At 38.5% G+C, this 25,828-nt stretch overlaps 1 protein-coding gene across 4 annotated transcripts in view; it reads right to left on the reverse strand.

The window, feature by feature from the left end:
* Positions 1 to 7,852: 7,852 nt before the first annotated feature.
* Positions 7,853 to 25,828, reverse strand: part of LOC110061922 (uncharacterized) — a 37,368-nt gene continuing 19,392 nt past the window's right edge. Inside the window, exons 1-13 of one of the 4 annotated variants that reach the window (XM_089271748.1) lie at positions 23,652 to 23,890; positions 22,610 to 22,814; positions 21,388 to 21,680; positions 20,429 to 20,683; positions 19,934 to 20,134; positions 18,877 to 19,023; positions 17,620 to 17,766; positions 17,235 to 17,336; positions 16,409 to 16,714; positions 14,378 to 14,461; positions 13,472 to 13,627; positions 12,929 to 13,030; positions 7,853 to 12,585 (exon numbers count right to left, since the gene is read on the reverse strand). In XM_089271748.1, coding sequence (XP_089127874.1) covers positions 12,310 to 12,585; positions 12,929 to 13,030; positions 13,472 to 13,627; positions 14,378 to 14,461; positions 16,409 to 16,714; positions 17,235 to 17,336; positions 17,620 to 17,766; positions 18,877 to 19,023; positions 19,934 to 20,134; positions 20,429 to 20,683; positions 21,388 to 21,680; positions 22,610 to 22,745 — 2,205 coding nt within the window. In that variant the 5' untranslated portion in view covers positions 22,746 to 22,814; positions 23,652 to 23,890 and the 3' untranslated portion in view covers positions 7,853 to 12,309. Of the gene's footprint in view, positions 12,586 to 12,928; positions 13,031 to 13,471; positions 13,628 to 14,377; positions 14,462 to 16,408; positions 16,724 to 17,234; positions 17,337 to 17,619; positions 17,767 to 18,876; positions 19,024 to 19,933; positions 20,135 to 20,428; positions 20,684 to 21,387; positions 21,681 to 22,609; positions 22,815 to 23,651; positions 23,891 to 25,828 lie in introns of those variants that run through there. The other 3 variants (XM_089271746.1, XM_089271747.1, XM_089271749.1) reach the window with 3 other exon arrangements.

The raw sequence follows: 25,828 nt of genomic DNA on the forward strand, positions 1-25,828 counted from the left end.
TCAAATGACGATTTTAACGGAATTTGGTAATTTGCATGTTTCTTTGAAATTAAAGGATGTTTTGCCAAAAGAACTATCCAATAGTTTTTGTCATGCCCTAGCCTATCTACCATGAAAATATGAGCGAAATCGAATTTTCGACCCTTGCCGAGTTATTTTCCATTTTTATGGACAGGGACTCTTAATCATACATTCAGTACATATATGCATAAGTGAAGCCTTTGAGCCGATGGCTCATGGCTGCCGGAGCTTATCCCGGTTTCTGTAGCATGAAGCGGCTAGAAGTATTTCTACTCCTCCTGGATGGGATGCTAGTCCATCGCAGGTCACTCCCCTGCAATTTGTTAGGTTTACCCAACAATTCACCAGTACCCATTTATACTCCTGGGTGGATAGAGGCACTGTGAGCATTAAGTGTCTTGCCCAAGAACACAACACCGTGTCCCCGGCCAGGGCTCGAACCCGGACCGCTCGCTCCAGGGACGAGCACACTAACCATACATGCATACATATACTTTATTGGCTCAGCCTCATATAGTCAATGTTTGAATGCAAGAAACAAAACAGTAACAGATATAAAAAAAGAACTGTCAAACTAAATGCAAAGTCACACCAAATTAAATTTTGAGGATTACTGACAAGGTTGCAGAGCACAAAGGAAATTATGTATATTTGGATAATAAATGTAACATGTGGAGGGCAGGATGACTGAAAAAACATCAGTTACTTGACTGAGCCTTTATGATCATAACCTGCGAACGCAGACGTGTTTCCGGCTGTCGCTTGTCTCCGCCGAAAATAACGTCTGCAAACCCGAGCCAGGAGATGATTTCTGTGACGTAGTGACTTTTGTTTCTCCTTGGCCAATCAGACTCCATGATAGAATGAAACTCGAGTGCTCCTCGCAGAAAATACCTTGCGCAGTAGTTCTTGGGCAACTTGAGCTAAACTGTGATTGGCTTAAAATTCCTACGTGACAGAAATCGTTTCCTGGCTCGGGTTCGAAGACGTTATTTTCGGCGGAGACAAGCGACCGCCGGAAATACGTCTGCGTTCGCCTACAGGATGATTCGCCTACAAGTCGATTCGCCTGCACGTTCTGAGATGTTTTGCCTACACTGAAGTCGATTCGCCTACAACCCAATACCGTCGAAAAGTAAATTAGTAGAGGAGAATTATCACTTTTAGCGACTACAGTTTCACTCGCCTCGTAGAGTTTGTTCGCTTTGTGTGTCACATGTGATATGTTTTCGTTGTCAAGGGAACCCATTTGAGCGCAGTTTCGAAACACGATACAAGAAACAGTAAACTCGATACGAGAAATCGTGTAGTCGAGTGAGGGAACTTATTGAAAATTTCTCGCATCGAGCTTAGAATGTATGGGACGGGTGAAGTAGTTTTGCAATAAAGCTTACTTCGGCTTCGTACTTTTTTAACAACTATTTTATTTCAGTACTCATTAAACCTATAAACCTACTTATTGACAACAGTTCTGATCTAATCCCGACTCTTTGCACTAAAAGAAAATACAATTATTAAATCCGGTAACAACTCTAAAGTCGGATAGGAATTCATACAGAGGCTTTAACTGCCAACTGCTAGGCATCACCCTCGTCAGCCGTTGACCAGGAACTACGGTAGTTTCGGCGGCTAGCAACGGGTCGACTACAGTTCCTGGCGCCACCAGCGGCAGATGCCACTGGGTGATGCCTGGTCAGGCGTAATAGCAGCAAGCGTGTGGTGTATGCACAAGGAGAGTCCAGGCAGCAGAGAGCTTTACTGGATGCAGTTTAATAAGATATTGTGATCAGCGCAGATTAAAACTAATACTAGTTTTTACATGACGATTTCTAAAGACTTTTATTTTCTCTAATTTGAGCGCTGAGCGAATCCCGACTCTTTGCACTTAAGAAAATACAACTTTTAGTTCCGTTACAATTCTAAACTTGCATGTTGCGAATCCTGACTCTTTGCACTTAAGAAAATACAACTATTAATTCCGTTACAATTCTAAACTTGCATGTTGCGAATCCCTACTCCCTGCGCTGAGCGAATGCTTTGCATGGTCCATTAAGATGAGGGCATTGCTTAAGTAGTTGGTCTGCAGTTTTTCTCTGATTACAGAAATCATCCCAAAGTTCAAAGATCTTAGCTTGGAGCGACCTGTACTCGGCTCGTTGGATCCTTTTCAGCTTCTTTTCTGAAACTAAACGGATCCGCAATTCTGTCAGCCGGGCTTCTTGATGGAGGTCTATCAGCAGGCAGAATGGCATATTCTGATGGCGTTTGTTGGAGGTTTACGAGAACGATAACTGCGAATCCTTTTTTTTGGGGGGGGGGGGGGAGGCTTTTTATAGGTGGACCCTTACTCGAGAAGGATCGAATTCCTGGTCTTCTAATTGGTTAATGCTAATGTTGTTTACGTTTTTTGTTAAAACAAACTGATTTATTCTGTTAAAAAAACAAAGAGAAAAAAATCACATCTACCTTGCGGGGCACTAATTAGCTCTCATTGTCAAGATAGTCACAAGTATAAACAATAGAAGACTAATAACAACACGGAAAAAATGTCACACTTTACTACCTTACCCGAGCCGCTAATAAACTATGTAAATTATAAACTGTCTTGTCCTGATCACGAGCGCCTCAGAAAAAATTACACTTATTGTTAAGAAAATCGGCTTGCCGCGCGTGTGTGACAGTATAAGCTAATAACAAAGCAAAAAAGTTACGCTTATCCTACGCGGGTCACTGTTAAAGTGGTGTTGTTGAGAAAATGAAACTGTTTTAACTAAGCGGACTAGAACTAGAACTTAGTCTGCGCGCTGTTTTCTTGTCCGCTTCGGAGAAAATTAATAATGGTAATTGAACTGAGTGGAGTGCAATTTGGTCTGAAATCATACGAGTGATTTCAAAATCAAACGAGCGCGCCGCGCGAGTTCGATTTGAAATCACAAGTTTGATTTCAGACCAAAATTGCACGACATGAAGTTCAATTGCCACTTAATTAGATTCATTTTGAAATGGCACGATTTTATCGCCTTAAATTTTAGATTTTTAGTCCCAGTAGCCGGTTTGTTAAAAAAAGCGGAACTGGAAACGCCTTTACGTCTCATTTAGTATGCAAAACGATGTCATGTGACGAAAACTCATTCGAGCATGACAAAGAAACAAGCAGTTCTGAAATCAGGACGAGAATAGTCTACTTCAGGTATAAAAGTTCAGTTCTCGTCGCCTGAATCAATGATGGAAGGCCTTCCTTTCTTTTGTGGTTGAGACTGAGACTTTCATTGTCTTTGGAGAAGGAATTTGAAGATGCATCCTGTGTGATTCTGCGATCGATTTCTTTTGAGTTGTGAAACTCCCTCGAGTGCTCGATGCCCGGTGGATAGTACGTTTTTTTTTCTTTTAAACACCGTTTAATGGCATGATTTTAAGGGAGCCCAGCTCGTTATCGTCTCCTTTTCTTTTTGTGACCTCGGCGTAGGACTAAACACTCAGGACCTTGTCAAGTTCTTGCGGCGCCATTTGTTTCAAGATATTTCAAAGATGGCGGGACTGGCACCGGCTTCGTGAGAAGTTCGTTCATTCACTGTTTTGTGCAGTGTGGCGTATTTTGACTACGTTTATTCACAGCGACAGAGTTGAGCTCTTTTGTTGCTTCGTTGGAAACTACCGCAAACCTGGAAACATCTACCCTCTTGAGATGGCTCTGAAGTTGTTGTTGTGTGGTTTTCGTTTGTTTATGTTTTACTAGACTCGGTATCATACGGATCTTGAGCAGATGTTTAAGAAAAATCGCCAAAATATTCGTCAAAATGGGCACTGAAAGTTGGAAACTATGAGCCTGAAGGAGCTCATAATCGTTATTCAGAAACTGTAATTAATTAAATTCGTCAATTTTTTTTTGGAAAAAAACTACAATAACAACAAAGTTTTGGCAATAGTAGTTGCAAAATTCTCCACACAATGGCTTTTTGCCTTTCATTTTCCTAAAATTTTATTGATTACTTTAAACTTATCTTCAGATCTGATTGGTTGTTTTGTTTTACTGTCCCATTTTCATTGGCTGAGAAAAAGATGCGATTTAGTGCAAAAAATAGTGCGATTCGTGAATAAATCGCACCACTGAGAGCCAATCAGATTGCAAGGATAACCAGTGATTTCAAAATGGACTTAATAAATCCGATAACACACATATACCATTGAGTTAAAGTAAACTTTATTCTTCTGTTCTATTTTAAAAGTAAGCTTCGATGTAGGTGAAACATCTCAGATCGTGTAGGCGAATCGACTTCAGTGTAGGCGAAACATCTCAGAACGTGTTGGCGAATCGTCTTAAGTGTAGGCGAATCGACTTGTAGGCGAATCATCCTGTAGGAGAAACGACAGAGCCAAGAGTTTATAGGGCAAGATTTCCGTATAACCCCAAACATTTATTATGCATACAGTTCTTTGTTTAACTAAACAATAGCGAAAACAATAGCGCTCCTTTGAGACTTATCTGATTTGAATAACTCTAAATTTTACCATTTTTTTTCCAAGTGTCGCAAAGTGACAAACTGCACGCGAAAGATAAACGAAAGGTACTTGCCTTCGTCGTTCTAGGGAAAGAAGGTGGCTAGCGAATGCTGAATCACTCCGATATTCGCCATAAATCATCGCAGATACTGACGAAGAATAAAAGCAGCAGTCTAGCAAAATTCTTCGATGGCCTTTTTACCAAAACGTTACTCCCTCAGAAACTGAAGTGTTAATCCTCTTCCGACCACTTGCAGATCGCCGACCGCCTCGAGAAGACATCACACTGCATCACAACATCCACGAAAATTCACTCACAAAACATCGAACACGAGCCAAAATCTACATGTAAATACTCAACAACAATCAATTGACTTATAACCGCTATCAAAAGAATAGACCACTCTAGGATGGCAAAGATATTTTCTGATAAAGTTACGAATGCGTCCTCGCCAACGATTTTGAAAGTTTGAGGCTAAAACTTTCAAACTGTTTCGTGACCGCACGCGCATGCGCGACCGTTCGAACAATAGCACCAAATCTAAAGCGAGGTTGTGGTGGACATTTTCATACATTTGCTGTATTTTTGTCCACCCCGACCTCGACTCTGCGCCATTGTTTGTTGGAATGTGGGGAAGGTCTATTGTTAACATATCTTATTTAGAAGAAAACTAAAATTATACCTTAATCACCAGCCACCATGCCTGTTTGACATGGCTTGTGTTTGACACGATTGGACAGAAATCTCTCTCGCAAAAAGGAAATCTACACATTCTCTTGAATGTTAATTTGTCTATCCATCACTTAAATTTTAGCGCATATTTACGAGCGTTAAGGGTTCCCGAGATCCAGCAAACGAAAAATGGTCTTCTTGGAGACACTGAGCGTATTTAAGAACATACTGTATATTAATTTCACAAGTCCGAACCAGGCATTAAGTTTAATTTATCGCCCAAAAGAATAATTATATGGAGATGTCATTTGATTTACACAGAATTTGTCGAACGTTAATAAATTAAGGCCCCGTCCACACGTATCCGGATATTTTTGAATCCGCAACTTTTCCTTTCCAGATATATATATACAGCTTCCGTCCACACGCATACGGCGAATTCGGTAGCGAATCCGAATATTTTCAAATCAGATGACGTAGCAAAATCGTGCGGTCTCTTACCGAACATTTAATTTCTTAAGGCAATCGATATTACCTTGGAAACGATAAAAAATCGTTAAAACATGAATTTTGCGCGAACCAGATGTGATATGAAAAAGCTATAACCAGTGCCTTAAACTACTAGTGTATGGCAAGTAGAATATACAAGAATAAAAAAATTCTGGATGTCATGATCAGTTGATCGCGAGTGAACCGCAACATTTCAAATCATACGTTTTGCATAATAATATGTAATCCTACAGTTGAGCACTATTTTGATGACGTTGCTTCAAATAATGCCAAAATGCGTCTTGAAGTTATGTTTCGAAACCATAAAAGTTTTGCTGGTTTTCTTTCGGCGATCTCAAAACCGAGACTTTTCCTTAAAACTCCCCCATTGTAATTTTCGGATAATTTCTGATTTTTAATACTTTTTCAGATTTCTATAAACGGCTCTTAAAACTTTGTTCTGGAGTCCATGGCCAGCATGCGGCTAAGTTTCATTGCTGCAGGAATCGGATAGTTCTTTATTTCAGTCAAACATTCATTGCAAAACGATTCATTGGCCAACAGTGATGCCAATAGAAGTCATTAATGTTTCTCCTCTGGTTACTCCTATAGCTTTGCGTCAGAAGTACGATGCATTCACTAAAGCGATAATTTTAGCTTGAAATTGAGCCAATCAAGACCAAGCCAGGTGCATTTGATAAATTCACTGCTCTTTATATTTTATCGACGTTCCTCTTGTCAGTCAATCTCGTACGCAGATCTCACACTCTGTTTGCTGTGGGAGATCTGGGTTCGAGATTAGTTTCAAGACTTCTGTATTGTTTTTGCAAACCTTCATTGGTGAACTAATCGCATGAGTACGAGAGAAAGATAACGCTGTGAACGGGACATGCTTCTTATGAATGAATTGAGTTTGTTGAACTATTTTATAAGGGAATGCAACAAATGAAAGCCTTTGCTGCGTTCACTTCTGAGAAGATAAGTGTCATTGTTTTTTCTTTTTTTTTTTTCCCGTTGAAATTGGCCCTCCCCTCCCCTTCCTCACAACACCTTGAAACAAATCTTCAAAGAAAATTGCATAGCGATATATTATAGCTTCGTTTAAAGTGCCACTATGATCAAATTCTCCATACCCATTTTTTTGCATTTTCGCACACAATAGGTCTTTCCTAGATTTTTTGCCAAATTTCAGTCTATTACGAACATTAGAACTGATGTCGTTTGGACCTTTATTTCCAAGAATTTACGGCCGCCACATATTTTCCTTGTTCCAAGTCTTGGTTGAGAATTTGAGAAAATGACGTCCTTTTCTCAAAAATACCACTCGGGTTGCAATTATAACAATTAGCACAGCAATTCGCATAAAGAGTAACAAAAACTTTGGCTCATATATTCGTGCAATATTTTACATTAATTGTTATCATAATTTCAACCCGTGCGGTATTTTCGAGAAAATGACGTCATTTTCTCAAATTTTCAACCAAGACTTGGAACAAGGAAAATTAATGGCGGCCGTACATTCTCGGAAATTAAGGTCCAAAAACCACGAGTTTTAATGTTCGTAAAAAATTGAAATTTGGCAAGATATCTAGGAAAGACCTAATGTGTACGAAAATGTAAAGAAATGGATATCGAGAATTTCATCATAGTAGCACTTTAAGAAGTCAACGAAACTAGTTTTTAACCCTACAAAGAAACAGGAAAACTTGTCACTTCAGAGACCTTGATCTCGCTTTAGCAAAATAAAGAAAAAAGGCTCAGCCCCAACCACCAGAAATGTTGTACTATGATGCCCCCCCCCCCCCCTATGACGGCCCATAATTTGCTTGAATACAAATGCCATGTGCATTTTTACTGTAGACGTCTGATCTAGGTATTTGACTTAACACCCACTTGTATTTCCATTCGCGTTACTACATCATACGTCAAGAATGTTTTTACGTTTTGCGTTGAATATGTATTGCTGCTCCCGCTTAATACTTTATTAATTTTGCGTCGATGTTATTGCATTTTGCGACGCAACGTACCCGAGTGAAATAAGGTAAAAAATATGGTCTCTGTTTCTCTCACGGAAACACGCCCTAAATTCGAGGGCTATGTCGTGGAAAAAGGGCTCGCGTGACTTTAAGGTTAACTAGACGGTCTGAGATAAGATATACTACACACTGATTGCAGAGTGCAAAACTTTTATTAGTCCTTTTTTGGTTGCTGTTGTTGTTTGACGGTTACACTGACCAGTCAATAGCTTTTTAAAACGTTATTAAAGGCCAGGTCTCCTTCTCCGACTTCGTTCACACGTTCCACGTAAGGAGTTTACACAAGTCACGCAATGGTCCACGAGCGCGTCACGGAAATTACACGCAGCCGAGGTACCGAAGCCGTTTACATCACATGCGAACCAGTGCAAGAATGAGGAGACAGCCTTAGTAATACCTTGCTAATAGTACACACATTTGAAAATCTTAATTAACGCAAAACAAGCCTTGTGATAAAGTAGCTATATATATATAACACCTGCGCCATTTAACTTCAAAGACTACCACTTAGAATTTAGTGTGTGCGTGTATGTTTGAAAGAAAGAAGGTAGGGAGACGGGGCCAGAAGCAAAAACAATTTCCTCGAACCTGCAAAGCACCCCCACCTCCTCCCCCTACTCTCTTTCTTTAAAGTGGTCTTCCTCGAGGTGAAAAAAATAACGCAGTATTTTCTCCTCATGCGATTGTACATGCATAATGCGATAAGTTAGTAAGTGCCGAGGTACAAATATACTGACCACTAAAGAAACGTTCCCATGAACATGGAGTTGTTGCTTTAACTGGCTACCAAAATTGGTCTGTGATGAGTCTTACAAAGACATCCATATCACTCTACCCTTTGATCTTAATTCTAACTAAACTAGTAAAATTTTAAAAGTAGCAAAAAGGTAATGAATAGAGTTAACTTATTACAGATTAATAAGTTTGCTTTGTCATCGGACCCTTAGGCAAACTGAACAGGAACATTTAAACGTCTCACAAGTAAAACGTAGGAAAAAAAAAAATCTTTGACTTTTGATATACATCCCTTATCATTAAGGTAAACTCGACTTTCTCTTTGTATCGTTAACCCCCATCTCGTTGAAATACAAAAAATTCATTAAAATGTTGCGTACACAAGAAACCACAACGTTTGTCACGTTGGCTACTGCAGTCCCTTATTTTGTTTGTTTGTTCCGGCCGAAAATAATTTAAACAAACTGGGAATGATAAACAGTCCCGAGTCAGCTTCTCAAAGGTCAGTTGCTAGGTGGTCTAACCAAACCCACGAAGACAACCGACTAACACGAGCACGTGCAGATTTCAAGTACATGTGCTTTGATCTAAGTGGTGTCACGTAAATCGTTACTGGTAAATCACGTAAAATTACACTCAAAACTGTACCCTGGTAAGGGTGCTTTTTGAACTCTGCTGCTTACTTGAGCATACAATAAGCAGCCGCACAGTTTAGCAGCTAGCTGCCTTTTCTACTTCAATCGAACCCTTTTTTTTCCTTTTTCTCGCTTTTAATTTTTTTTGTAATGTATATGTTGCCTTTTAACCTTTTTTTTCATTAATTCACGCTATTTACAGTATTACTCCTTATCTTTTTTAATATTTTTTTTGTGTGCTTTTTTGGAACTTTTGATCTTTTTTATTTGTTTTTCTCTCGTTTTTAATTTTTTTTTGAAGATATATTTTTTCTTTTTAACCATTTTTTTACTTTTTTACTTTGTTTTTTAATTTAATTTTTTTTTGCGGTTTTACATTTTTTTTTTCCGTTTTGGTAGTTTTATATATTTTCTGATCCTACACTACTCAGTAAACTTTTCTATAAATAATCAAGTTACGTGTTTAATGAACATCGCCCGTTTGTCTTAGTTACACGATCTCGTTCTTCTAGAGTGGAATTTCGAATTTTCGAGCCCTCTTGGGAAGAAAATGCTTTGAGCAATCCACAGGCTAGCAGAATCGAGGGTAAATTTCTCCTAACTGCTTTGCCAAGGGAGCATTGGAACAATATATAATAATAAGATTGCTTGGAATAATCAGTAATAATAAACAATAATAAAATGGGGATTTTACTGTATCGTTGAACGTCATAGAACTGAAAAAACTCAACGGAACATTTCCTTGAACATTCAGCAATGGCAGATGAATAAGCCTTTTTAAAAATATCAACTTTTCTCGTGTCAGCATAACATGCGGTAACAAGAGAAAAAGTTTTAAACAAGAAAATTAGAAAATAAAAAATTTTCCCGACATCAAGAAACGTTGGTGACGGCAGCAGACAATTTATACATGTATTTCTCCATGCAATTAATCTCATCCCAAAGAGGTGGTACATGTAGCGCTCTTAGTAATCACACATTAACAACAACGGCAAAAACATCCACAATAACAAAAACAACCACAACGACAACAACGACAACATCAACACTTGCTTATCAAAGCAAGCCGAACCCGCCACTGGTTTTGATGAGACTAAGTGTAACATCAAGATAACAATGTGGAGCTTTCTTCAGAAGAATGGCGAGTGCGTCGTCAAGATACTCTTTCGCTTGTTTCAGGTCATACAGGTCACTGTGCACAGACAGTACCCAAGTGTTGGGAAATACTTGTCAAATGAATAATCTGAAGCCCGAGGTTTTTCAAACGAATGACTAGAGCACGATCATGGCACCCTTTGGCTTGATCTTGGGCAGCCAGTAAGTGGTGTACAACACCCAGGTTACCGTAGCAAGTTCCACCATCGACATATTCAACTCCGAACTTTCGGAGACAATTGACCAGTACACGACTACAATATTCTTAGGCTTGCTTAAGTGAACCACGTCAATGCGTACATTGTCCATGTCACTTTCCAAAGGACAAGATGTAGCTGCGACAACCTGCTTAGAGCCAAACTTTTACGGCGTACGAGCACAATATTCGTTGTCATGTTTAACGTCAACCAGCTTGATGTGTACTTAGGAGTGGTTGTACTGTATGTCATTATGACATCGATATGCTCAGGTCCGAACTTTGTCATTGCCCACAGCAAGTGAAGGGCGGAGAGAACTTCTCAGACTCGTCAACTTGGCATAAACTGCTACAGGTACTGGCTGTATCAGCAAGTGGTATAGGTGGTGATTGTAGGTCTTATGATTCCTGTTGACGCCAGTGTAGACGATCACTGAGTGGAGGGCTTGTTGGCAATAACATGCTGCTTAAACAAAAGGCATGTAGCTGAGAATCTCTTACTGGACCCTTGGAGGCTCCAGGTTTAGAAATGGCTGAATACCAACCATCTGTAGGTTGAAACGCAATGCGAAGCTAATTCTTTGCCTTGGAGTGGCGTCTTCTTCACTGAATGACGCCAGAACTTACCATTGAAACATAACTAGAGGTCAAGGCTCTTTTCACCCTCTAGTACTTTTAAGGAATTAACATTACTTGGCATGTGGAAGGAGGTGTATCCACACATGTAAACGACATGTACCAAGTGTGAATTGCACATTGATTACAAATCAGAGCTGGTGTTTCAGGGTGCTTTACAGCGTATAGTAATTAGAATTTGACAAGTCTGTGAAAACGACATTACCAAACAACACCCTGGGAAGTAAACATTGTAAATGACTTGGCCTGTAAATTTGCCTAGAAGTTGTTTGGAAGGCAATTCAAAGTAAATTATACCACGTTCTTTATGCGCGATTTCTTCTCATCACCAGTACAAAATACCCAAAGCTATACCAAACTACATGTACATATACAGTTGTACCTTCTTTGGGACAAAGTTACGACGTGAATTATCAATATGGAAACGCGTCAAATTCAATAATCTACGCTATATTACGAATAGCCAAAAACCAAAATCATAAGACAAAATTGTTGTGATTGTCAGAGACAATAACATCACATAACGAGCATAAAGTTACACGTTGAACTTATGTTGTTTTTGTATGGTCAAATCGTAAACATCGAGCACTAGGTATTTCAATATCACATGTACATACAAAATGCAACACTTCAGTGCTCAGGAGACTATAACATTATTAAAAAATCCAACCCTCACTCGCTTTAACTGTCATATAACGAGATCACTTATAATTATCGCAAATAGTAATCATTAACAATAATAATGATTGCAAATTAAGATACGCCCTTTCTAGGAATTATTTCCTTGGAATGCCAGGGTACTTTCATAGATACAAAAAATATATTAATAGTCCTGATGCTACAAAATAACATCTCTAACACAAGTGAGCTGCATTTTGGCAGAAAAAAAAGATTCAAAATAGATTAATTTTAGGTTGCTCTCAATTTATTGAGACGAGCAAACCAGACCTAAAGTATGAATGCCCATAGCCATGAAATAACTCAGCATGCAAAAGTGAGGTATGTCATAAATATTGAAAACACTATATAAGCTGATACAGGTAACTTAGGTGTTCAAAAGGCTGATAAATAATATAATTAATCAGCAAGATGATCAAAGATGACCAAGGAGCCATCCAAAATGCCCTTGCGGTAAAGGCTCAATACCCTACTATACCACTAACAGTGATTCAAATGTAGAAATTACTTGCAAGGGTAGTGTGTTAAACAATACACACTTTGAAACTCTTCTTTTTAAGAGATGCACCTCTCAATGTGCTTAAGGATGGTGTTGCTGTCCTCTCCATCAAACTTTCTCAGGCAGCGAGGGCATTCTTCCAGCCCAACCACCTTCTCATCCTCGCCATTAACACCTGCAGCGTCGGCATCATTTCCATCTGCTGGTGAGTCCACAACGTCTTCTACCATGTCGTTGTCAGGTTGGACCTCTCCTCCATGGTACATTGAGGAGGTTCTTGTTGATCTTTGGCTTGCTGGGTGTGCAATGGGCCCACGGGGAGGTAAAACTCCCTGAATGACAGCAAGGAAGAATAAAAAAATATATATGAGCCACTGAAAGGACCATAACGAATGCTGTAACATATGACAGAACCAATCTCTTGTCTAAGTGGAAAAAGGTTCCAAAGGTTTCAATTCTGCTGAGATCGTATTTTTGATTTTCAGAGTCTGTTTGCTTGGTTAGGTATTAACAATAATTATTACAACTGGATGTCATGGCATTTCAACTTCAAATTCAGTATTAAGATTTTCCTAAACAATATAGACATCATTCTTTCCAAGGCGATGATCAGGTCTGTCACTTTCAAGGTCTGCCTTTATTGTATTGAATGGTATAATTATGGCTGACTCTTACCCTGGGAACCCTTTGATAATTTTGCTGCTGCCATTCCGGGGTTGTGTACTCCAAGCCACTAAGTCCATAAGGATTGTATTGAGACTGAATACGGGAATATGGCTGAGGTCAACAACAACAACAGAAATAAAACAACTTAACAAAAATAACAACATACCTCTACATGTAACAGTAATTCATGTAAGTATAATGTAAATGAACATCTAAAAAGGTACTATCAAGTACTCCTCAAGGGTAAGTCTTGACACAAAAGTTGATCCATGATTGCTTTTGAAAATTAAGAACCGAGGTAGGTCATAAGTTTATGAACAAGTTTATAATGATAACTTCTACATGAATAACTTTACAACGTTCGGTAGGCAGTCGATAAAAATGAAGCACCTGATCATAGCAGGAAAAAAGTGTTTCAAATCAGAAGTTTCCCTGGACAACAGAAATTAGTGCAAATTCCTGCACTGAAAAAAGTAAATGGCAAGGAGAATTCAGCTGGATTAGATTGCAATAATTCTGGCACCATAACTATCAATTGAGACTTGCACACACCTGCTGTCCATAAACCTGCTGCTGTAGCTCCTGCTGACCTCTCAGCAACCTTTCCCTCTCTCGATCATGTACCTCTCGAATTGCTTGAACTCTGGCTTGCTGTTCAGCTACAGCTCTTGCCCTCTGTGCCAGTGGATCCTGGTACTGATACATCCCCTATCAAGAACAGAATGGTATGAACACCTCTGCACACTATACATTACAAGATAGGGGTGGGAACAAGGGGAATGCACAGGAAGCTAAGTGTACAGGTTCTGGGTACTTCCTCTTGACTTGTTTTTCACTTGTGAGATGTCTATACTCATTATTTTCTCTCACTAAGAGTCTTGTCACCAGAAAAAACTCGTAATTTTTGTATCTCCACAGTGTTACTGAACTAAATGTACAGGTATCGTCTAGTGTTTTTTTATGTACATGTAGGGCATAATTTTGTCTCATATATGTTGCATCAGGCACCAAGTTAATAAAACATAGCACAATGTAAAGGCCAAAAGGACTAATTATCAGGATGCATATGGGACTTTACACTAAATGTATACTCAAAACAGGACTTGTTGTCAACATCTCACCAGAGCGGTGTTCAGTTATGCTTTGTATTGTACTGGTCACATGGCATTTTAATGTACAAGTACACTTTGCCTTGTGACCAGTACAAGATTACTGAAGACAGCTGGGGATATGCCATCTAGAGTCAGAAAAAACATCTACAGTGCGCCTGCCCAAACCTACACATACATGTACATAACTGTAATTCTAAACAAGCGAAAGAAATTCTATACTACCCTAAGTTCATTGGCTACATTTCTACCGTTTTGTACATGTATGATGGCTTGCATAGCACTCATTACTATATTTTGTACCAAACTGATTACATGCAAAATTAATAGCACTAATTTTGTGACTTACTCCACTATTTTTGGCCCTCAGTTGTTGCTGTAAACTCTCTTTCTCTCTCTTCTCTCTTTTGAAGTCTTCTTCATATATTTGGAGCTGTGTGAAGACAGTAAACACCATACACAGTTAGTAATTTGCATCAGAAGCATGTTATTCCCCAAATGTTAACCTTGGTTCCCATTAACACTCCATCCCCTGGAAGGGCACAGGTATACAACATACATGCACATGAACAAGTACCTTTAATTATTATCATTTATATGTACATGTAGAGAACACAAGCATATGTACTTCGTAAGTGCCATGGGATGTAAATATTATCCCCAATAAAGAATTGAACCACACCATACACAGAAGTGAAGAATCAAAATAACACAAAGTAGGAAAAAACAAGAGGTTTCTCCACATCATTAGCTCCTGATGGTTAAGAAACTGCACTGCATGCAATTATTAACTGCTATCATTATTCAAAATTAAGTAGCATGCAAATATGAGGATTATTTAACCCAATGACACAGCAACAAATAGTTAGGAAATCAGTTTACATGTACAGCAGGAAACCAAGTTTAACAATGGGAATTGCACTTAACATTTTTCCACAGAACTTATTTTTTAAGTGTTTTTCCTCTGGTAAAATGGGACAAAATTGTGAACATTTATCTGTTTTCCAGGTATACATGTAGCCAATTGCGTGATTCAACTTTTCTCAACTTATTTTTAACACTGAATGTTGGAATTTTGTATTATTTTCAATTGAGGTCAGTTACAAAACCATTTGCAGGCCAGAAAGGGGCACCCTAAAAATAATTTGGAAGAAGCAAAATAATGCTGGAGCATGACTTTTTATGCTTCACTTAGCCAGCTTTTTTTGCATGTCATATATCAGTGTCTCCACAAATTAATTAGATCTTTGACCAAGTTCAAAAATTCCATAACATTGTATTGATGTAAAATTGAGTATACATGTATAACAAGAACCTGCAAAACAATGTACAGAATTTTGCCCAAATAACATAATTTTACAATTACAATTTATAACACACATAGTACTAAGTCTCTCAGTTCTCCCATTTGGTAATGAGATTATGGAGAACTTTAATTGTGACATTTACTACCATGAAACATGCTGGCCACCTGTGCTCCTTACACTTAGTGATCATGTTTACGTACTCTATCCACAGTTCCACACGGGAACCTACCCTACAGACGAGGGAGCGCACAGCAGCCAAAGGGGCTGGTCCAAGAGGACATGCCGAGCTACTGACAGTTGTGAATCAGGTGGCACTCAACAATGACCGACTGAGGAAATAATTCATATGCATGTGCATGTACATCAGAGAAAATCATACTTAACATAGTGGAATAAATGTCAACACAGATTGCTTACAACAACTTAATTGTGTTTGGTGCAATCTCAATTGATATGATCCCTCAAACAATCACTAGTGACATATGGGTCATTCTGGTCTTCAAAGAAGGTTCAATTAGTCCCATGTTTCTTTTTTACCAGCTTGTGTTCATGAGATATTCACATTGTACAAGCAAACAAATTGTTACATGTACAAATTGAAAATATTGTTCAAATGTCTAGCATAGCAACAGTGAAAATCTCACAAACACATCCTGGTAAACATAAGTGTTGTGCTTCGAAGCAATATGCCACCAACCTTGAGATGATGACAGAAATTTTCTGACATTCTGAAATTTTACTCCATACTTATTAAATTTCACTCTGCGTTCTATTTCTTCATGCTATGTTGTACTGTAGGTATCCTGTTTGATATAGAAAATGTAATTGAGGTTGCACCTGAATCCAAAGTACTTTTCAATGTTTCCTTTTTTCTCTTTTTTGACCGGCTTTTGATTCTTTCTTTCCCATCCCAAAAATTAAGGTGCGGGATAAAGAAAGTCCAAAGTAACTTTTAGGCCAGTGTGCACACAATCACATTTTAGGCAAATTGATGGCCAGATAATCATTGTCTAAAAGTGACTTTGAACATTCTTAACCCACCTTGTTAAATGTATGTTAACCACAAACCACACCTGCTGCTCCAAGGTCTGCAATTGTTCCTTAACTGCATCTAATTCTTCTCTTAGTTTTTCCTTTTCAGCCTGATTCCTCTCACGATCTTCTCTCTCAGTAGCAAAATCATCAGCATACACTCTAAGCTGCTGTTTCAGCACCTCAATCTGGTCAATAAGCTCAGCAGGAATCTGTTGCCCATAGGCTGTGGTACCAGGCCAGGAGGGCAAACTTTGAGTAGGCGTACTTGGACGAGGGGCAGCAGCCCCAAGTAGGGACAGATGGGACAGGGGCTGCTCCATGGACGTGTTCTGAGGAGCTGGAGGCTGTTGGTACTGCAAAGGATCAGGGGAAAAATCATCAGCGGTTACCGTAGGCAGGGGTCCAATGACATTAAGATAGGACCACTATAACTGACTTTAATACTGTACATGACATTGTTGTACTAATGAGCTCAGTAGTATGGTATATGAAGATCAGTTTACCATGATTAACATGTATTCTATGTAATTATTATGTCTTTGATGCAGGTAGGTGCTGTGACTGGTTAGCATGCTGGACTGTGGACCAAGAGCCCTGAATGCAAGTCCTGGCTATATAGTCATTTCATTGTGTTCTTGGGTAAGATACTTTACTCCCGAAGTGCTCCTCTCCACCCAGGTGCAGAAATGGTACCATCAAATAGGCACTGTCAAAACCCTCCCCCATCCAGGGAGGTGGTGGTAAGGTAGAAATACTCCCAGTTGTTTCATGCGACAAAATTGGACCACTTGGTCCAATACAAACTTAACCGTAAATGAAGGACACTGTTCATTTAAGAACTGTCATCAAGCTCACATACTATACCTTGAGTGCAGACTGGTTGCGCATTGACAGCTGCATGCGATTAATTTCAAGCTGTTTCTGTTGTAATTCACTTTCCAGCTGTTTGCAACGGTCATCCAATGCCTAGAACATTCAAATCATTCAATGAGGGAACATAAACATTATGTGTGTCTGACTTTTAACGAATAATGTACAAAAGCAGTTTTCTTCCTCTAAAACATAGTACAAGCTCAATAAAATAACTCAGATCACATACTTTGGAAAATTTATCACTTTATCTGCAACGAAAATTCCACTGAGTAGATACAATTTCGTTTTTTTATCGCACCCATATCAGAAGGCCTGCGTAGATGACTTTTGCTGATATTTCATGGAAACCATCATTTTAGTAAATACATGTACACACCTTAATTTTCTCCATGATCTCTGGATTCCTTTGATTGTCAACAGATTTTAACATTTCAATTTGGTTCTTGAGATCAGCAATTTCCTTGTTTGAAGCAGAGGAAAGCAGTTTGTACTGTTCATCCCATTTGTGATTCACATCAAGTATCTAGAAAGAAAAAGAAACAAAACATGAATAAAATGAAGTTTCTACTGAACCTCTGTCCATCAACACATTAAATGTACACTGTACATAGACATTGAAGGTGTCTATGCCACTTTAATAATAACTATTAATTGTTATTATAATATGACATAATTTTATTATGCAACGGTAACCATACTTTTTCTCTCAGACCACTAATGCTAGTAACATCTGTGCAGCATCTTAGTTAAACAAATATCCTAGTAAGCCTCCAAGGTAGTCACGAACAGTGTATTGAAGTCTACTTGTGAAGTCATGAAAAGTTTTGCATCAACCATAATAAGTTTAACTATTGCAGATAAAGGAAGTTCACGTGAAAATTTTCCATTCAATAGATTTTTTTTATTTTTACTGCCGTCAGATAATGAGTTACTTGTGTCAGAAATGTAAAAAAATTGGGGGTCACCGACTTTGTTTCAGAGATAAAGCGTGCAGAAAACTATCCTGATTTTGAAAACTAGGTACACCTAATTCAGCATGGTCTACAGGGTTTTATAGTTAAAAATAAAAATATCGAAGGAAAGTCAACGGAGGCAAACAATCTTAGTCATACTTTGTAGAAGTGGGTCTGTTGCATAAATAATTCCAAATGTTACCAACCTTTTCACAAAACTTAACCTTTCAAGGGGCATTTGAAACTGTCGCACAGATAAATGAAGAGCTAAAAAGAATGGCATTTGATGATGCATTTTGCAAAAAAATTCAAACTTCTAGTTGATAGATTTTCTTCATTTTTTCGCTAAACGTAGAAAATTGGTAGAGAAAATGATCCATCAAAAGAAAAACAGGGGTCACTGAAAGTCCAAGATTGTTAAATCCAGGCAAAGCTATAACAAAGGCCATCTGCCCTATCATTGTTCATTTTATTACTTAACACACGCTCTGATGCATGACGTGGCATGTGAATTTGCGTATGCAGTAAGGATGCGCAGAAACAATTAGCACGAAGGTCCTTAAATTCCTCACTACACAAATGCAGCCCAACATTTCTACAGGTAAAGTCAGTTTGAATAGGGCCTAGCCCTTATAGTTTTTGAAAGCCCTGCAACAGCGCTTTTCAGAACCATGATTTACCTCTTCCTTAAGTTTCAGTGCCTCATCCTTTTCTGCTTTAACCAATAGTAGTTGCCTCTGAAGCTCAGCGAGCTGTCGCTGATACTGACCACAGGTTTCACAAGCTTCTGATCCAGTCCGGGAGAGTGGAGTCTTTACAACAATTGACTGAATTTCAATCGCAAATAAGTAAAAGTTATATGTTGCAAACCCAATTTGATATATATACTTAAAAAACAGCCCTAAGAAAATATGCATGCTGGTTGGTTAAAAATCGTGTTTCTATAACTTGATGGAAACACAGATCTAGCAAGAGCTGTTGACGTAATGATGGCGCGAGCAAAGAGAATTTGCACTTGATAATCAAAGTTGACAAGCTGTTTTTGTTTTTTTCATCGCCGTGTTTTCTAAAGGAAATAGGAAATATGTTCTCTGTGTTTCTATCGAGTTACAGAAACACTCGTGAAAGTTTGGGAGAACTTGAAAAAGCTGTGGAAACACTCGCCTATGGCTCGTGTTCCCACAGCATTTCTCATTCTCCCAAACTTCCACTCGTGTTTTTATAACTTGTTAGAAACACGGTACATGTTTTCTATTTCTTAAATGTGGCAATTAAATTAATTTGTAAGAATAAATGACACTGTCTTGTGTATTGATTAACCCAAGAGGATATAGCTAATTAAATATTAAAAACACTGTCTAATACACACAATGTAATCGAATATTTGAAAGTTTCAAAGGAGATCACCCCAACCCATCAGACTTCTGCATAGCTCACAGCATGTACTGTAGTCAGTAACTATTAACCCTACGTAGATTAACTGTTAAATTAAATATCAGATCACTTTTTTTTTGCTTGGGCTGATTTGTTAGGGCTCCAGATGGCATTTATGATGGTGCACAAATACATGACAAATGGCAAAACAGTAACCTCTATGCTTGTTTGTCTTGGCCAGATTTTTTTGCCCTACCACCTTCAAATGGTTTCTGCAGATGAAGGTACGTACGTGCTAACCATTGCACTGTACCACCTCAACTATCAAAGGAAACCATTAAATCATTAAATGCATATTTTTACCTCATCGGATGTTGATCTGGTTGTACTTGTCTCAGAACCAATTGACAGAGGCTCATTTTGCACTACTGCACCAGGTTCTTGTTCTCTTTTCATGTGGACAGTTTCTTCAAAGAACTTTACTTCACCTTGAATTTCCTCAATTTCTTCCCTGCTTCTATCTATCTTGTCCTTTAGCTTTTGCACCACATTTTCATGAGAAGCCTAAAATGTTTATTGAATTGATAAATCATCTATTTTAATTAAGACACATAATCTGGTTTAATAAATTTATACCATTTGGATTGCTTTTCATTGTTAGTAGTAAAAGTTTTATTATTATTATTTTTAACTAGTTTACATTTTATCTTTTCTTGAGGAAAAAAAAAGGTCATGGTGAGTCGAAGAAAAAACTAAAACAAAAACTCAGTACATGAATAAATGTTTGACCTGATACTGTAAAATTCTGCGATGTACAACTGAAGTAGCTGGAACAGATTTTTAGCTAATACAACAAACCTGTTCTGCCTCCATTGCAATCAGTTTTGTCTTCAACTTCTCCTCCTCAGAAAGCAATGCACTAGATAGGGTCTCCCTTGTTCGTGCCTCTTTAACATACTCATTGAGTTTAGAATTCAGCCTTGTGAGCTTGCCTTGCAACTCGGTGTCTCTGTCACTGCCAGGTAACCTTTCGATATTCTCACGGAGGTTCTGTGCATTTCTCATAAGATGATCAAGCTCTGATGTGATGTGTTGAAACTCCGCTTGTATCTCCTTTTGAAACACAACAATTGTATGCACTTCAAAAAAATATGTCCTGAATCAATGAATAAACCCCACAATCAAGTGCGTACAGGCAGCACCATCCAGATCATGGTTGAGCTCATCCTGAAGCCAATCAGTGGTGATTCACTTACGTTATATACGTTTGTTACCACAACACCTTGTATGTCTTTGGCATAAAAGGCAGTTGTCATATAGCACAACACCTTTGATCAGCTGACATCCGGCACATTATCATGACTCTTTATGTTTCCCTTGCACATATTTGTGTTGTTTATATATATGTCATTGTAACTTGTATGTGCAAATGTACAAACTATACTTGTTCGTTGTATGCCCTTCATTGTTGTTTCTTCCTTTTCATTTCTTTATTTTCTCTAACATAGTTCAGTTGTCTGTTTTTTGCTTTTTTTCCTTAACTTTTTTTTTTGGGGGGGGGGGGGGGCTCATTTGAAGGCATCTTTTTCTTTCTTTTACTTTCGTGATTACTTTTAATTTTCTTCAATGTACACTTTTGCTTTACTCTACTTTGTTATGTTTCATTGTTTCATTTTCGTTTTACTTTCATAAAGGTTCACACCAAGTTGTAAAATACTTTATACAAACATTAAATACTTCAATGTACTGGTTTGCATTAAAAGAAGCGGTAACTCTCAACCATACATGTTTATGTACCACTACTACACTGCATATACCTTAATGTGAAAATCTCCAGGCAACAACGATGGAAAACCTGAAGACAATGACTGAGGTTCAGACACTGTTGTGACGTTAACATAGTCATGATTATCAGTGCTTCTCACAATGGACAGACGATATCTGTCACCCTGCTCAGCTGTAGTACTTTGGCTGTCATCATTGATAGAGGTGCAGACTGAAAGATCAGCCAGTGCTGAATCAACGCCTTTCTCAGCCAAGTCAGATTTCAGCTTCTGGACTTCTCTTTGGAGTCTGGCATTGCTTTCCTGTGAATCTTGAAGAACTTTGCCTTAAAATATGAACAGAGTTGACCAGTAAGTGATAACACTGATAAAATAGCTAATCATATTTATCTACTGAACCTTGTTAATTTAGTACAAGATTTAAAAAATAAACACTTGTAAACAAAAGTGATATAAAATAAAATTTTAAAAAATATATAAAAGGGGTGAGGTCAGTTCGTTTATGCTTGTGACAATGACTTTAGAGATCCCACAGGCCAAATTAAATCATAATAAGCTTCAGCCTATATTATCACTGTTACCCTTCCATTGTTTACATAGAGATCAATCTTGACTGGCTTAAGAACTTGAAAACACTTGTGGAAAACAATTGGTCACCTGAAAGGGCTCAGACTAGACATGCATGAAATCACAAGATCTAGCCAAATTCAATCTCTCTCTCTATATATAAAAAAACAGCGCATCAGACTAACTGGCCACCTGTCAAAGTGCCCAAAGGAGGTCTGTTTCAATCATGCTGAATTCAAAACAATTCTTCTTGGAGTGGCTGGAACAAGTCATGCAACATTAACTCTTCTTGACAAACAAATATCTGACAGTTCACAATACTACTTGTGATACTTAATCTTCAATAAGAAGCAGTTAATTATATGTTGTGCTTCACATGAAAATCAACATTTCTCTTGCTCCAGTTGCAAATTTGTAATTTTCTTTTCTACCCTGATCTACAGTGTAAGTACACTGTACACTTAGTAATACTTACAGAAAGACTTTACCAATAGAACATTTTACAAGTGTCAAACACAGCTTCAGGTATGAAATACTATTATGCAACCATCTCAGAACAAATTTGCCTATGCGTGTGGCAAACAATTTGCATACAGATCCAGTGATGCAGTACTACCACTTCAACTGAATATAAAATATTCACACTGCTGTACTTATACTGATGTTCTTGAGCTGATTTATCACATACCTAGAACTTGAACACCTTGTGCTCGGATGTGTAGAACTTTGTTGTCTTGTTGCAATTGCTCAATCTCTCTTTGCAATCTTGTAACTTCATCTGAACCATTGAGATGCTCAGATGAATCCCGCCATTTTGTACTCATTGTAACCACTTAACAGATGGAATCTGTTTTGTTTGGATCCTAACAATTTTGCTAATGATTGTTTCAGACCTGAAAAATACAATTCACAAGTATAATTTCTCCAAAGGAGGTAAAATGACCAAGGATTTTCCTTAAGTCTACATTTATTGCCTGCAGCTTCCTGGGTAAGAAACCAGCCAACTTCAGCACCTACATTGTACTGACATTTTCCCATTTGGAAATCTAACATGGTCATTAAGTATTTCTGAACAACATCAAAGGTGTTCCCGTGTGAAAGTTGGAGCTCCCGGGATTCCGAGCGGGGAAAGTGAGTAACACATTTATTAGGTATGCATAAACAGGCCATCGTCACGTACAAAAATGTATGAAATTAAACTATTATTGGCAAGCTCAACTTATTCTTCTTATTCGTGAATATCAACAGAAACATGACCATACCTTTACATTACAAGCTTCAAGAGAACATTTTACCCCAAGTTAGCTGCACTACCTATATTTGTGGCAGCAAAACAGGAACTCGAAACCGATGGGGAAATATGTGCTTAGAAAAGGAACTCAACGAGAAAATAGCACTCAAGCTTTTATGTCGAGCAACTTAATACAAAAGACTTTAAGTTCACATTAAAATAAGGTACGTATTTACTAAAGCAAGCGAAAAGAGGAAAACGTAACCCACGAGAAAACGGAATATGACAAGTTCTAACAGGACGGGAACTTAACAATACCTTACGGGAAAAGCCCCATATTTAACAACTCCCGATTCGTCACTACATCAACAAAGAAATTCTTTGATGATTATACTGATTATGAAAGGAACAAATATAAAATCACAAAACTCCGACACGTAGAAACGTACTTCCTTAAAATCTGAAATAATTAGTATGTCCGAACAACGCAAAGCGCTACCTGTAAAATAACAGCACAACACCTCAGCTAACGCGCGGGCGGTCCACCAGACGTCGCGATTTTATCAAGCATGGTCACCAATTCAAATTTTCCAAAAATTATGCCAAGTATATATCCAGGATTTAACAAGCCTTTCATTTGAAGTCTGTATTGATACATATATATTGAAAAGACCCAAACCACGGCCTGCAAAAGCTTTCAAAAGACTTCCTTATATTACCACTACATGCTGAAAATCCAAAATGGCGGATTGTAAAGGCAGTGCGATTTTCACTTCGACTTGGGGATTCCCCTAATATATAATGCTCCTTTTGATTGGTCAGCTTCTTTAGATGCCATCATCTGATTGGAGGAATTGGAGTTCATAATCACGTGACGTTTAATTATTCAAATCAGCGGCAGTATTTTTTCCTAATATTCTGTTTTTCTTTTATGTTTTTCAGTAAACTGTTTTGTGGAATTCAGGACGATTCAAACAGGATACTGATGTACAAGTGAACGACGAAGACATAACAGCACCTTTCGATTAGCCATCGTCCAGAATGCGAGGAACACAAAATAACTTTGCCAGAAAATACCAAAGGCTTGCTGATCGTACATCGACATGTTGCAATTATTTGGGACGGAACATTGAAAAGCACTATACGGTCAAGTTGAAGTACCCTACGTGAAAACCGCTAGTGATTGCAAAGCTTTTGGAGCGTTTGTTGGAGAACGACATATCGAGAGCAGAGACAAAATGTATTGTTGCGAGAGCTTTCAGAACCGCAGTAGTTCGAAAGGTACATGACGTTATCCAGTGGATAAGTGATAACAAAACAAACCACGCTATCCACTGGATAGTGATTTATCCACTGGATAGCGTTATTCGCCATTCGAACAACCCAGGCCTGGAGGTTTAGTGCTTCTCGCTCCGTGGCCATTCGGTATGTTGTCTGAGTGACTTTTAGCTCTGGTGTAACAATAAATTGCGTGACGGGTGTGCTTGTCGATTAATCATGTTACATCTATCACTACAGCGCGGGAATTTGCTACATTAATTAGCTGTAGATTTTGTACATATCTGACTGATCTAGATACGATACACTACATTAGATTTTCAACATTACATTCCCTATAAAATCGATGGCTCTAACGGCTATATTATATGGCAAATCGTGTCGAGTCAGGCAGTATAAAACCTGCCAGTCGGCTGTAAACCTCAACACACACGTTAGACTGACTTTGAACAATGCATTCTTCTTTGCCGTGTGCGAGCATTGTGGATGAAATTCAAAACATGCAAAATACTACTTGGAATCTCTGTACTAGCACAGCTACAGACTGGCTGTGGAAAGTTAGCAAAGTTAGATCGAATTCTTCAAATAAACTTGCCATCATTGCTTCAGAAAAGCGGAAGAAGGTGCTGAGGGTAAGCTCTAACAATGCACGGAGAACGTAGGCGGAACTACTGGCCCAGAATTTGGAAACCAAGAAATCTAACCTGCATTCTCCACTTGCGTAGTACTCTCTGACCGCTTTTGATCTACGTAACTATGTGTAGGATAATTAGCATTCGCGGCAGATGAGAAAGCGAAGGAGCTTTGCGCACAAAAAGCGACAGTGCTCTAGTAGACAGATTAGTTCTTAGAAATCGAGAGCCCGTGACAAGGTGAGCTATCTCCAACCTTTGCTGGCCTCCCCCTTTGTCAATCAATATTGAGGTCACTCAGGTTGTGTTTTCACTAGGACAATTTGGCTAGATAAAGTCGGAAAAGTCCGGAAATCCAGTGAAAATAGTTCGTCTTGAGTTTAGCGAGTTAAAAATGCAAGCTGTTTTCACCAGTAAAAAGAAGCGATTATCTCGCTTATATGACTGGAAATTCACACCAAGTTATACTACCTCGCGAGATGGTATAACTTGTCCTGGTAAATGCCGCAGCCAATCACATTATGCGTAGTGACAGACGCCTGCCAAAGAATCTGGCAATAGTATTTACCAGATGCTCGTATCACAGTTCAGTTTGCGAAACAGAACTTTTAAAACGGCAGACGAGTTCAACAGTCCTTCTCATTTATTTCGGTTTACCATTCCTACGGTCCCGTTAGATTCTCCAGTTCCTCGGCCAGGACTCTAACTATGACACGGCGTCGCCGTGCAGAACGAGTTCCTGCATTACAACATTTAGTCGCATCTT

The sequence above is a fragment of the Orbicella faveolata genome, unplaced genomic scaffold (genome assembly GCF_042242905.1).
Source record: "Orbicella faveolata isolate gen_17 unplaced genomic scaffold, um_ofav_v1 contig_34, whole genome shotgun sequence".
Lineage (NCBI taxonomy): Eukaryota > Metazoa > Cnidaria > Anthozoa > Scleractinia > Merulinidae > Orbicella > Orbicella faveolata.